Source organism: Capsicum annuum, chromosome 8 (assembly GCF_002878395.1).
Source record: "Capsicum annuum cultivar UCD-10X-F1 chromosome 8, UCD10Xv1.1, whole genome shotgun sequence".
NCBI lineage: Eukaryota > Viridiplantae > Streptophyta > Magnoliopsida > Solanales > Solanaceae > Capsicum > Capsicum annuum.
The window spans coordinates 162,407,562-162,421,558 of record NC_061118.1 but is presented as its reverse complement, the minus strand read 5'-3'; the positions used below and the strand labels follow the sequence as shown (position 1 = coordinate 162,421,558).

Here is a 13,997-nt window from a genome sequence, read left to right as displayed (position 1 = left end):
TAATGGTCATATTTATAGACCCACTGATTCGTAGTGTCAACTCCAACTAATATTCCATACTGTTTCCCCCATCTACTTTACATGCTTGCCTATTCACAAAATTTGACAGAGCTTAATAGAATTGGTGGAACTTTTATTTTTACAGACTGGGAGGAAAGGATTGAATGGGAACAACATGAGTAGTGGTTTTGTGTGTATACTTTTGTCTTGGCCGTATTTCTTTTGTTTTTAAAGTAACCACCCAGTTCCAAACTCGGATGCTAGGTGGGATTTCATTAAATAACAACAAACCGTACACCTCAGGAAGTCTGTAGTGTTTGCTCCATGAGTGAAGATACAGAGGGCCTCTTGTCATCTGAGGCAACTTTTATGTTTATGATAAACTGGGTAATTTTCCAGTTTGTAGCTTGTCTGCAACATGATGATTGGCTTCTCTCAGGCTGTCTTTGATAACAATGTCATACTGTAATTCCATTCTAGTCCACATGACATTGCGTGAGCTTTAGCCTGGTTGCTTTGTGCGTCTATCCAGTTTCAGGTCGTAAGCTGTAATTAAATAACCTCCTGGCGTCCTGACTACCCTCTCTTTCACAATTCTCTCCTCTTCAACTTCCATCCCTATTTAGTTTTCACATATGGATGCAAGGGTTTAAGCCAGTTGATGAATCACAGGTTTTGACCAGTCTAGTAACAGGATTAACTGCTGCAATAGTCCAAGCGTTAATTAATGTAATAGTCTCCATGGCATATAATGAACTCCTAGTGGGGCACATTAGAAACCCCACAATCTTTTGAGCCAGATCACTGTGGCCAAATAGGTGCTCCCACAATCTCATTTGGACATGTTCTACAGCATGAACGCCATGAGGGGCCTGCCACACCAAACGTATCATCAGTAGATAGTCCTACCCCTCAAGGCTCTCCACAGTAAGAAACTCATTTTGAAAGATACTTTGTTGTTGTGACATACTTTGCTGTCAAACCAACTACCCTATTTTTTGGATCTCGATTACTGCCAGGCTGTAGAAACTGAGAACTGTATTTTTTTTTTCTCCGTAGAAACTAAGAACTTACCATTTAGAGATGGTCATCAAATCGGTTTGCCTGGCAAGCCTTCGGTCATGTAACTTTGTATTGTCCCACAACTCTATAGATCTCTAATTTGAATACTCAGAACCTAATTCATATTTCAAGTCACTATTCCTTGACTATAATGATTACTGACACAACCTCTCTATTACATACTTGTATCCTGCTGTTAACAAGCAACATTGATCAGGACAGACCTAGAGTAGAAGTTGTGGAATCATCTGAATCTCGTAACTCTAGTTCAACTTATGTAATGTTCAAAAAAATTTCTAAATAAGTACCAGTAATAGATTTCGAATCCATTCACAACAGTCGTACATGCTGCAAGAAATACTATCAATGACTTTTCTGAAAAAAAATTAAATAAAATTACATCTGAGGGTTGGTATCATAAAGGAATGGAAATACCTAAATAAATCAGCAAGCAACTAACGAATCCCTCCAGTTGATGTTAATGGTTGCTTTGTGTCTTGAAAAGTGCGGACCTTAAACATTACTAGTTGATTTTAGCAAATGTGCCACGACTTTATGATTATTCATTATTTGAAAATTTGTTTAATTATACGAAGTGGTTGTCAATTGACAATTATTATAAAGTATATATTGAATATAATATAGTAATAATATTGTGAGTGGTTGAACCTGCTTTGGCTGAAAGTCCTATTTCAGACCATGGTGTTAATCATTTTATTTTTCTCTTTTGGAAGTCATGTGGAGTAGTAATTAAGCTTTTGAAATTACAATTATGGTTAAATGGACCTTAAACATCCATTGCTTCCTAAAGACACGGCGTGAATGCTTAAAGTTAATTAATACTATCATGGCCCTCTTAAGTCATAAATATCGAAGGCACGACGGACTCAATTTGATTAAATTTTGCTTCTTGAAAATATAAGCTTTTATTTTGTATTTTTCAAACTAGTTTTTGTACAAGTTTTTCTTTGGTCGAAGGTCTTTCGGAAACAACCACTTTATCTCACACAAGCAAGATGATAAGATGGCGTGTCTCTTTTTTTTTTTCCTAATAATTTTATTTTATGCAATTTAAGAAATTAAGTTATGCACCGTGTTGAATAATAATCATTACTAATTATTCTTGATCGCAAATCATCATTTTTGTTGCACGTTTGTGAAGAAGAGTTTAATATCAACTGTTTAATACTCAATTCGTTCATTTTATGTGTGAATTGGTTTGGATCTTGAGTTCAAATGTATTTCTAATATATTAGTTATATAAATAGAATTCGAAGAAAGTATTAAAAAGTTAGCTAGACGAAACAAATAGCATGTCGGAGTTTCAAAACAATAACAACATATTTAGTGTAATCTCACTAGATTAATTTGAGGGATGGAGTCATGACGTGCATACACAATTGAAGTTTCATTCTAGATAATTAAATTATTTGAATATTCCAGACTTTGAGTAAGTTTTATCAAATTACTTTATATCCCCTCGAACTATGGCCACAATTGGTACGACACACTCCAACTTCATTTGGGTCTTATTACGCTCCTAACTCGATTTGAGACTCACATCAAAGTGTCACGTCAAAAAGGTTGACAAAAGATGCTACATCAGCACAAAAGAGTGAAAAAATATGCTAAATTGAGTTCAAGAGAATAATAAAATCTCCGTAAAGTTGAAATATGTCGTAGCAAATTCGGTGATAGCTAAAAAGGGTACCAGATGGTTTACTCTGTATTTATCAATATACTAGCACTTTCTTTTCAAAGAAATTAGTCAACATTTGGAGACATCAATAATTTTTTTATTTTGTTTTAAAGAAAGGATAATACTGTACTTATGATTCTAAAGAGGGGCAAAACCGTTATTGGAATGTATATATAACTCTTATCATTCTCATACTGGTGTCACTTGTTTCACCTGCTCTTCTTCTACTATATCAATAATCTGTTCACATTCAGCTCTGCTTTATCTCTCTTCTCCTCTCAGTTGACATCATTTTTGAAGCTTTCTGCTCAATTATACTTATCTTGGATCCCTTTCATTGTAAGTTTTAATTAGCATTTTACTTAATCTGCTACACTGTTTGTTTGTTTATGTTTCTTTGCATATTCTTGATACTTTAAATTCTAAGCCCTTTGATTTATCTGGTTTGCTGAAAGTTATGATCTTTGGATAGCTTATCTAATTTTGGAGAACCCCTTATATCAGTTTGTCATGTTGAGGTTTCCTTTATGTTTTTTTCTGAATTATTGCTTTTGTCTCTCCCTCTGCGTGTGTGTGAGTGTGTTTGTTTTTGCTTCTTCAAAAGATTTTCAGGAGCATTTGATTGAAGTGGTCTGCTTGCAAGATTTGTCCTTTCACTTATGGTTTTACTATTGAGGACACTAGTTGTGCTTCTTTTTATTTTACATGTATTATTGCAAAGGATGTCTGTGTTTAGTTCAAGTTTTCAGTTTGGTCTTTGGTGTTTAAGGTCATAAGAACTCAACGATGTCTGTGAACTGTGAAGTATCACGATACAGGAGCCTGTTTTGATTAGGTTTTTGAGGTTGATTGTGCCTAGAGAATAGGCACCACATGCCTTCAACTCGTTTTAGCCTTGTTTTCATTTTGTTTCGAATTTTTTTTAATATGAAATTAAGAGAAATAAGTTTGAAGGGGAGCCTTGGAGTAACTGGTAAAGTTGCTTCCATGTGACCAGGAGGTCATGAGTTCGAGCCTTGGAAACAGCCTCTGGCAGAAATGCAAGGTAAGGCTACGTATGATACTCCTTGTGGTGGGGCCCTTCCCTGGGCACTGTGCATAGCGGTAGCTTTAGTGCACTGGCTGCCTTTTTTTTTTTTAAGAGAAATAATATTCATGCACTTCTGGTGGGTAAAAGCCTGTCTTTTTGGGGTTCACACTTTTTATCTCTTAAGGATTTTGGTGATATTACATTGCGAGCTGTTTAGTTGTTCTGGTTCATGACTCTGATGCATATGTTGTCTAATGTTTCAGGTACCTTAACTTCCTATCGATAGCATACCACAATTGAGGAAAATTTTGTAGTGTAAAGAAGTAACAATATGCGGTGGCTGAGCCTGTCAATTAATGTGTTTTGTTGTGTCATCCCCTTGAACTTATATTGCAGGGTGATCCTTTAAGGCATTTCTACAGTTAAACCAGATTTTCTTTTATTTTATCATTCTATTCCTCTTCCTTTCAACTGTGCCACAGTTAATTTTGTTGGTTTTTCTTGATAAATCTATAGGATTAGCTGTAAGATAGATAGCCGCGAAGCAAATTAAATCCCCTTAGTCTTGATTTTCATTCGTTTGCACTTTTTTATCACTGTGCTCAGTATAGGTCTTTCCGGCTGCTTTTCTCATACTGCAATTTCCACAAGCTTCTCCTTTCTTGTAGTATCCATTTTCCCTCCGAGAGCTAGTGTCCTATTACTCTTGTGCTTCAGATATTGTCTTTTGGCATAGATTTGAAATTTCATTGGAAGGTTAAAAGTAGTTATGGTGTGCCAAGCCGCAAGCCAAACAAAATTTCGGGCCTTAAAGCATGAGAATGGAATCACGGGAGGAGCAACCGTTATAGTTAGGGTTATAGCATGCTTTCAACTATTGCAGAATTGCCAGGTTCGTTCTATATTCCTTCCTCTTATGGGTAATTACTGTGATATGGTCTTCTATGGTGTAATTGAAAAAGCTGCCAAACTTACGGTCTGTTTTTGCTTAACAGGCTGAATACTTCCGTCAGTTGTTGAAACCTGTGACGTAGATGATCTGAGCTCACACCTTTGTTTTAAATCCAGTTTTATAGTATTTTCTTGTTATTTGCGTACTTAAAGTAATTTGAGGTGGAATTTGTACAATCCATAACACCGGTATGTGTCTTAGTCCTTGTGTTGCTATCTGTGTTAAACTTCTGATGCTTTTTGTTGCGGATTTCCATCTAACTTCTTACATTATGCATGTTTCTCTCTAGATGGTAACAACCCGCAAGCTCCAATATTACCTGCAGGATCCTGCATGGACTTCTCCGAATTTGAATTATGCCACTACACTCCTACAACCTGGGCATCACCTTGGTGTTCCAACTCTGTATACCCCTGCCATATCTGCTGCAAATGCAGTTTCTCCTGGGCTTTCGTATTTTGTTCCCTGTTTGCCTAATTCTAAGGCAGCCCAGCAGAATGAGGTCAATTGGCTGCCAAGCTTAGCTCCCACCAAAAATGAGTATCCAAGTGATACTAAACTCTTTCTTCCTCACTCGACTGGGTTTAAGTCGCCACCAACTGATGCATCTGTAAATTCTCAGAAGAGGTTCCTTATTTGTGATCAATCTGGGAATCAAACAAGATTCTTCTTTAGTCAAGGTCGTCCTCCTGAAAATGAAAACACTACACCAAAAGAAATGTTTGGTGTTTATGGTGTGCATCAAAACGAGAACCTGAATGCTGTAGTAGAGCAGCGATCTCATGTGAAGCCCCTTATTGAAGAGAAATTGGATGGAAGTTGTGTAAATGGTGAAGAGAGTAATACGCATGAAGACACAGACGAAATCAATGCCTTGCTTTACTCTTCTGATGGCATTGAAGGGGACGAAGATGATTATGTCTGTGGTGAGACTGAGGATGATGAAGTAACTAGCACGGATCGCTCTCCTTGCGCAAACCAAGGGTGCTGCGGCTGCGGTAAGCATGAGCAACTGTCTGCGGAGCTTACAGAACAAGTTGCCAGTTCTGATGGCACATGCAAAAGGCAAAGATTGCTAGATGGTGGGTACAAGAAATCATCATCCATAGAATCTAGATGGCCCAATGATAACGAGGATGACGTGGAATCAAGATGTCTTAGAGGCTCTCTTCCTCCTAGTGGGAAGGATACGGCTTCCAATTTGAGCACTAGGGAAAGGAAAGTCAAAATTCGTGGGACTTTGAGAGTTCTTCAGAGCTTGATTCCTGGGATTAAGAGTAAGGATCCATTGTTGGTTATTGATGAAGCGATCGATTACTTGAAGTCTTTAAGGGGTAAAGCCAAAGCCTCAGGAGTTGATCTCTCTCGAGAGTATCCCCCAGACTCTTGTTAAAGAACAGAGTAGTATCCAACCCCTAAAACAGTAGCATTATGGACTTTTGGGGTTGGCTTGGATAGCCATATATCATTATTTGGTTGAATTAGTTAAACTGTCAGGCATTTGCCATCCTCATCAGTCCTACAGTTCAACAAGTATCATGATCCACTAAAGGAAAAGATTTAGTGGATGTCTATTGATCTTTTAGTTGCAAGGGGTAGAAAAAAAGGGGAATGTTTATGTTGACGAGGAATGATGTTTTTTAGCTTTTTTGGTTAAGAAAGTAGAGTTTCAAAGTTCAAAAGATGAGTGCTGTAATTGAGGCCTGAGGGACCCTTTAAAATCTTGAGAAAATCCATGGATTTGATGCATGCGCATTTGGTGATTTGGGGCCCCACCATCCACCCTGTTATGTTTCTTGAATTGAAGGACTGTATGTTCTGGTTATGTCAGGATCAGTTTGTGCGACTATTTCACTGGATACTTGCTATCTCACACCAGCATCAACATAGGCCAGAATGACTCGCTATATTTCACTCAGTACTTGCTATCTCCCACCGGTATAGGCCGGAACGTGTAGCTATGATGTTTTATCTTTCTTTTGATCCCACAAAGGATATTGATGGCATTTGGTGTTGAAGAAGGCGCATGGAAAAAGGGGGCCCTGCCCTCTAAGCAAATCATGAAAAGGCTGATGGAATGACATGATCAAATCTTGTCTTAAAGTTTGATTTGTTTCCACTTGTGAACTTTGGAGGATGAGTTGTAGTTGGAGACTCGTGAGTCTTTTCAGCGTGGTGTCTTTTTATGAGCTTGATGGACCCTTGTGTTTCATGCTATTATTGCTATGTCTCTTGTCTTTATGCTTTTTCTACCTAAATATTACTATAGCAATAAAATATAGTAGATTGTTTCGAGATTTCTATTTTTGCGTCTTCTGTTTTCTTGCTATCCTTTTCATATTTGTTTGCACCTTTTGTTAAAAGGAGTTGTATGGGTGATTCTAATGGATACTGGTGGCCATGTTTGATCAATAGTACATTTGAAGTTGAATCATTGCCTGTTAAAAAGGTTTACTGAGACCTATTGAAAATGGGTTATTATTTCCTTAAAGGAGAAAAAATAATGTTTTCTGACTTTTGAGATTAACTTCTGTAAGTTGGCGTTCTAAAAAGTTTTTATATCATCAGATAAAATTGTATGTAACTCCACATTTAACGGTAATTTGAAGTTTAGGCAAATAATGATCTCATAATAAGAAGTTAAATTTCATAGGTGAAGGGTAAAAAATCATTATACTATTGATGGATGCAAATTAAGTCCTAAGGGGTTGTTTGGTATGCAAGATGGGATTCTCTCTCTCACCTTCTATATGGGATCTAATTCCACCGTTTTAACACAAATTATTGGATAAAATAATTCCTGAGACTAATTATTATCCGCAACCAAATGCGGGACAAAATAACATACCAAAAGGCCCCAGTTGTGTTAGCAGTACCATGAAAAGGTGCATAATCACACAACTATGGACTTGTTTTACAGTAAGGGGCCAATGCCACTGCTACATAACATGTTCTTTGAAGGTGCTATGATAAAAGGGGGTAAAAGTCCCATTGGCAACTTACAGAAAAACACGTGCCTTATCATTTTCCTTTTTTCTATAGAAAGAAATATTTATGGAAATGGTATACCCTGTTATTTTTAGCACTTGACTGTGCATTATCAGCTTTAGTCACTTCTCTACCTTTACTTGAAGTTGACTGTCTAATCTCTAAAGCACGTCCAGCAGGGGCAAGCCTAATATTCCACCCAAGAATAATTGCAAAAAGGAAAAAGAAATGACCTTTAAAGACCTGCCTAATCTTAACTGCCGTATGTACTATTTCCAAGTTGAATGAAAAATATTTGCTCTTGAGTTGGGAGTTGTCAAGCACTACCTGAAAATATAAAACGATCTTCTGGTGGCTAGAAATTATACAACTGACTTTTTTGTGTGGGAACAAAAAGAAGAAGAAAAGAATAACAGTAATAAAATGGAATTTTAATAAGGAAAATTATGCTCTTAGTTATAAAAGTTGTTGTGTAGGACACTCAACTTAGCTTAGTTTTGTGTTTGCTATTCTACATTGTGGTTCACTCTTTATGCACTAGTTTTTGAAATTCGCCTTGTGTATCCTTATGAGAATAGTAGAACTCCAAGAACATGGCTTGTTATCGATAGTTCAAGATCTTATACATCCCTTCATATGTTCTTGTACACTGAACATCAAACTTTATATATCTCATAACGATCAATAAGATTTGCAAATTTCAATAAGTGAAAGGTACAGAGAATCATTTAGTGAATATCATCATTGGAAATTAAGGAATACGACATATATGTATTAATCAGCTGTCAATGAACCGCCTTGTTTGTTATCTAGTGAATGTCATGGAGGGAGTAGTTCCCATGTTTCTGTCCCCTAATATCTCCATGTTACATGCATTTTGTTCATAGAGCAATGAAAGAGTCAAATCCTAACCAATTCTATTATATATATTCACGAGGAAAGGCTTTCCCATCTGTCTAATCTTTCACCTGCTGGACAGACAAGTCAGCTAGGATACTAAGACGATGTACTCATCTTGTGGTCTTGGTCCCTAAAGAAGAAAAGTGAAAGACGGAACAAGTATAAGAGAAAGAGAGAAAGAGCTCTAAAATGTTTGTCAGTACCACGGAGATTAGTCGAATCGCGCACAAGCTGACCCGGACATCGCCATTATCAGAAGGGTTTACTGTGTTAATCAGAGTGATAATGCTCAATGTAATTGAGTTGAATTTAGACTTCTTATATTTTGTTCCATGTATCTCATTGTTTCATTTATTCGGAAGTTTAAGTATCTACTTGCCATCTTGGGTCGCCTTTTTTCATCTTGTTGGTTAAGACATGACTTGATGCAGAAAGCTATGCTATGCTTCTGATATTCCATTTCACCACAGTTCTCTAACTATAGGAGCACCTTTTGTGGTAATCAAATATTTTCTTCAAAGTTAAGCAACTTCACTAAGTTTTTTGCTCTAATGAAGTACATACTGTTGAGAGACCAGATATAGAGCTGCATCTTATTCTTATTCTCTTAATACCTTTTTGACTGACAATGAATACTATGTTAGTTCTGTAATACACTTGGTCAAATTTGTTTCTATGTTCGTGTAATTCTTTACTGATTGCGATAGTCACACAATAATAATAAGTTAACTGCATGTCAGTGGTGGTATGCAAACCAGCAAAACCAGCTTGACTTCACCTCCCAATGCATACTTAAGATGGTACGGTCGTTACGGAGAAATCAGTCACCAGTAAAGTAGAGACTCTATAATAAATTCTATCTACAATGAAAATGAACGTCTTAACTACTCTTGTGATAGGAGAATTGTGATAATTTTGAATATTAGAGAACACAGAAAGAGGTTGTGAGGAAATCTTGTAACTGGTAGTCTTCTATCATAGCCTGTTCCTTCTCAGGAAATGGAATTTCTCCACCTTCTAGGTGGCTTCGTGGTCTGTTCAGCGTTTGCGACCTGACTACCGTTGTCATGTGTTTCTATATTTGTCGTTTTGGTGAGCTTGCTTAACTTTTTCCACCCTGCGGTCCAGGCTGAGGCTTGTTTTGGCTTTGCAACCCTATCGAACTGTTTCTGTAAGTTCTCCATATCAGTTTGGAGTTCCTGATACTTAGTCTTCACAGTCTCTAGTTCAAACTTAAGAGTGTTGATGTCCTTCTTGGCTGCTGTCCATCCCTCTTGAAATGATTGTGGCGTTGCTTCAAGCAATGACTTACGGTTTGATACCAGAGGTTGATAATGAGATTCCCCTGCTTCTTTGAGAGAAATATTAGCTATTGCATTGCTTATCTTCACCTGCTCGGAGAAGAGAACTTGCACCACGACTCGTAGTGGGAGCCTTTCGTTCTGAGCAGCGTGCATGCAGGCATCGACAGAGAGTTTCTGGCAATCCATCACCCTGCAAAGTCTCTTTCTTTCATGTTCTGAGAGCGTTGGATGGGCCTGTCGTGTTGTATATCAATGAGCTTCTGTTAAAGGAGAGGCATGTTGGGCTAGAATTGTATGACACACACAATATAACTGCAATATTTGCAGATGATTTACTTCTATGTGATCAATTTGATATTTATCATAAACAGGATTCTAGAATTCTTAAGCATGTCACTTTTATTTGAGAAAGGATTGTGTATAACTATAATTTTGTTTTAACTATAAAGGTATGTAAGCGGGCTAATAATGTTGATTTCTGAAGCACTGAGTAAGAACAGAAATGAAGCTATATTCATGATCAATAAAAAACTATGAGCTCAACCGCAATGCCTTTAAGATATCAATGATGTACCCAACAATAAAATCGACAGGATTGGACTAAACAAATACCTTAAGATAGGAATCAATTGCTCGATAAAGTCCATCATCGCAAGTTCTTGCTGAATCTGGCAAAGCCTCTGCCAAGACCTGAAACTTTGTCAAAGAAAGATTTCTATCTCTGGATACTTCTGTTAGGTAACTGTCTACTAGCCTTGCCACCCTCATCTTGGCATTTATATTTGTACCCCTTTGACTTCCATCGTGCATATGTTTATCGGAGAATGGATATCTACTAGGACTTGAACTTTCTGTCTGCTCTTGAACTATGAAATGTTCCAAAAGCCTCTGCACAAGATCAATGTCGTACATGGTTTCACTTTTATTATAAGATGGTATGAGGAGATCAGCCAATGTAGCCTGCTCAAACTGCATTCCTACGCGTTTCTCCAGTTCTGTTACCAAAGCTGGAGCGACTTTCAGCATGTTTGCCATTCTCAATAGTCGAAGAAGGAAGCTACACGAGACACTGTCCTTCTGTTGTGGGAGTATGCTAATTAGGCTTTCAACAACCATTCTTTGATCTTTGGCCTGAACACTTGGTACTTCTTCTCCTGATCCCACTACTATCATATGGAGGGCCCCTCTCCAACTGCTGCTGCCATTGCTATTACTGATATTGCTGCCATTATCCGACAATCCTGATCCTTCTTTGATTAAACCTGGCAACCATTTAGCTGCATACTGCATAATTGAAGCACCTATCAGTTCATGCCTCATACCCTTCACCTTGATTGCAGTAATCACTCTCACAAAGTGATCAATCCTGAGAATTGAAACATCTTCAAACCACCAATCAGGCGGTACTTGCTGGTTCCTACTCGGGCTGGAGTCCTTCATTTGATTCCAACTCGGACTAGAAACCTTCGCAGGCTTGCCTGTGTATTGCCATTTTATGCCTTTTGGATTAGCACAAGCTTTCCATGCGATGGACTCGCTGCATCTTCGAACGATTTGTAGGTTTTCAGCCCATGGCGATAGCTTTTCACAGCTCTTTAGCACCAGTATGGAGTCTCTCCATGAAGATAAAACCACATAGCTGAGAAAAGCTTCAGTCTTGAATATAAGGTTGCCTTCTTCCAAATCCTCAGTCATTTCAAGATACTCTGCTGCACATCTTAGGCCAGAAATATTGGTTGCACTTAGATCAATAGCAATACCATAGCAGAACTTTGCTGCTAGCTCAAATGCCTCAGGTCCACCTGGTAACTCATCTAAACATATCTTGCTCAATTCTTCACCCCTTGATTCATATATGATTCTGTTCATTTTTCCACTTCTAGAAAGCAAAGGATACTTTTTTGATATTTAGGTGTTAAGGTATAAAAAATAAAGGAACAAGTTAGTCATCTTATTTCCTCAAGACTAAGATATGAGATAGAAATTAAAGTGTTTTGAGCTTAAGGAATCACCTTATGCAAATGGAAAGTTACATCTTCAATTTGAACTAAAAGGTCACTTGGGATATCAGTTGCTACATACCTATATATAAGCATTCAGACATTCACTTTGAAACAAATTCAGGTATTGAAAAAAGCACAAGTCACCATATAAAGAAGCAATACAAGTAGTTAATTAGTACATACCAAGACTGTCCTTTTTGCTCAAAACTATCAGTCTTGACTCCATGCTTGCCAGTACTGTGAACTCCATTGACATAATCTCTTCCACTAACAGACTCACTTTCTGATTCCCACATGATCAGAAACAGATTTCACAACAGAGAATTTTCTCAAGAAAACTCACAAGTCCCACAGCAGATTCTTTTTTTTTTTTTTCAAGAAAGTGACTAAGTTGTTGGGGTGTAAGAACAAGTAGCGAAGCTGGAGGAAAAAAAGGGAAAATCCCACATGGGGATGCTTGGAATTATCTCTTAATTGTCGGCTTCTCAAAGGGTTTTTTCAAGGCCTCCTACAGGCTGTGCAGTAATGGGCACAGTACTATTCTGTTGTTTCTATGGATCATTCACTGCTAATTCTCTTTTCCAATCATTGTGGTAGTATTAAAATTTCTCAATAAAGAGTTAATATTCATATTCTTATTAAGCTGTTTTGGTAAATCTTTTTAACCTCTTCCCACTTTTAAAATTTTGTGTTGACTAGTTGGAAAACATCCATCTCATGAGAGAATGACTGATCAAGTTTTTTTTACTTTTTATTTTTACATGGATCGGAGTAGGTATAGTACTTCTATAACTGCAACATCAAATTTATTCTCTAATGAAGGGAGTATGGACCACTTTTTTTCCTTTCACTTCATGTGTAATTTGTAAATAATATTTCACTTCATATCTTTTGTTTGGCCATTTATATCAAGATAGTTGGCTCTTTACCTAGAAACTTCTAGTGAGGATTGTGAGGTGGTGAAAGTGTCACTCCCATGCATGCCATTATTGTCTCTCTTAAAATGTGTACCCAAAAATAATGGATATTTAGTGATACTTTTGGTGCACTAATTTGAAATTCTAGATCCGTTTCTGATATCGCTCTATTTGTAGCTTTGTCACTTTGGCCTCCCTTAAGATTGATTGCATAAAAGGTTGCTCGTAATAAACGAATGTGTTATAGGGATTTGATCTCAAGTTCCAGGGTCTACTAATACTAATACAGAAGAGAGAGAGAGAAAAAAAATGTCCAACTTTTATGTTTTTTATACCCTTTTTAGTAAAAAGTAAATCTAAGGAACGTTGACAAGCCCTTTTTTGCTGGAAACATAGTTTAGTGTTGAATGTATAAAGATGCAAATGGGATGTTGTACACTAGTACTCCTCATGAATGGTTAGTGACACATAATATGGGTCCTGAATGTTTGATGAATTGTCCTTGTAATGACTGTAACATTAGAAGTCAGTGCCCATTTTGGAATCAGAGAATTATTACCATATGAAAGTGACATTTCACTATGGGGGGCCATGATTCATGTCTCTTTAATTTGCTTTAATATACACGAGTTTAAGTTATATACATACGTGTGTATATCAGTAGATCACTTTGATTATTATAGTGGATAATTTATCTTATTTTTAAAATTACAAATTTTACATTTTAAAGAACTTATGTAAATATCATTTTAATGACTTGAGCGAGGCAAAAACTTCTTATACTAACAAAATATATTGCATACTATGTGCATGTTGTCTGTAAAGCTACTTTTTTAAAGTTTTGCTATTCCAAAAGTGTACTCGTCGTGGTTATTTAAAACGTCTTTTGATAATTACCAATTCCCAAAAGATTAATGAAATGAAAAATGGAGTAACTAAAAATTCCAAAAAAGAAAAAGAAAAGATGATAATTGCAGTTGTCATTATTTTCTTGCTCATCTTTTGCCTTCTTTTAATTGTTAGGACCCCAAAAAAAAATAAAAAAAAATCATGTCTCAGTCAAGTGTCAAACAGAGTAAATAGGGAAGAGAAAACATCCAAATCGACTTTAACAACTATTAAAAAGATATTTAGATTCAAAC

The 13,997-nt window shown here is 36.8% G+C and overlaps 2 protein-coding genes across 2 annotated transcripts; one reads left to right on the top strand and one right to left on the bottom strand.

Annotated features, from left to right (window-relative positions):
* Nucleotides 1-2,944: 2,944 nt before the first annotated feature.
* LOC107840079 (transcription factor bHLH143) lies at nucleotides 2,945-7,046 on the top strand. Its single transcript, XM_016683806.2, has 4 exons — nucleotides 2,945-3,100; nucleotides 4,055-4,683; nucleotides 4,787-4,931; nucleotides 5,033-7,046. Exon 4 carries the CDS (start codon nucleotides 5,033-5,035, stop codon nucleotides 6,134-6,136), a length of 1,104 nt encoding a protein of 367 aa, XP_016539292.2. The 5' UTR covers nucleotides 2,945-3,100; nucleotides 4,055-4,683; nucleotides 4,787-4,931; the 3' UTR covers nucleotides 6,137-7,046.
* Nucleotides 7,047-9,455: 2,409 nt separating this feature from the next.
* Nucleotides 9,456-12,712, bottom strand: LOC107840078 (root phototropism protein 3). The gene is made up of 4 exons (XM_016683805.2): nucleotides 12,122-12,712; nucleotides 11,948-12,017; nucleotides 10,548-11,831; nucleotides 9,456-10,169 (listed from the first exon to the last, which is right to left on the bottom strand). Exons 1-4 carry the CDS (start codon nucleotides 12,232-12,234, stop codon nucleotides 9,624-9,626), a joined length of 2,013 nt encoding a protein of 670 aa, XP_016539291.2. The 5' UTR covers nucleotides 12,235-12,712; the 3' UTR covers nucleotides 9,456-9,623.
* Between the last annotated feature and the right edge of the window lie 1,285 nt (nucleotides 12,713-13,997).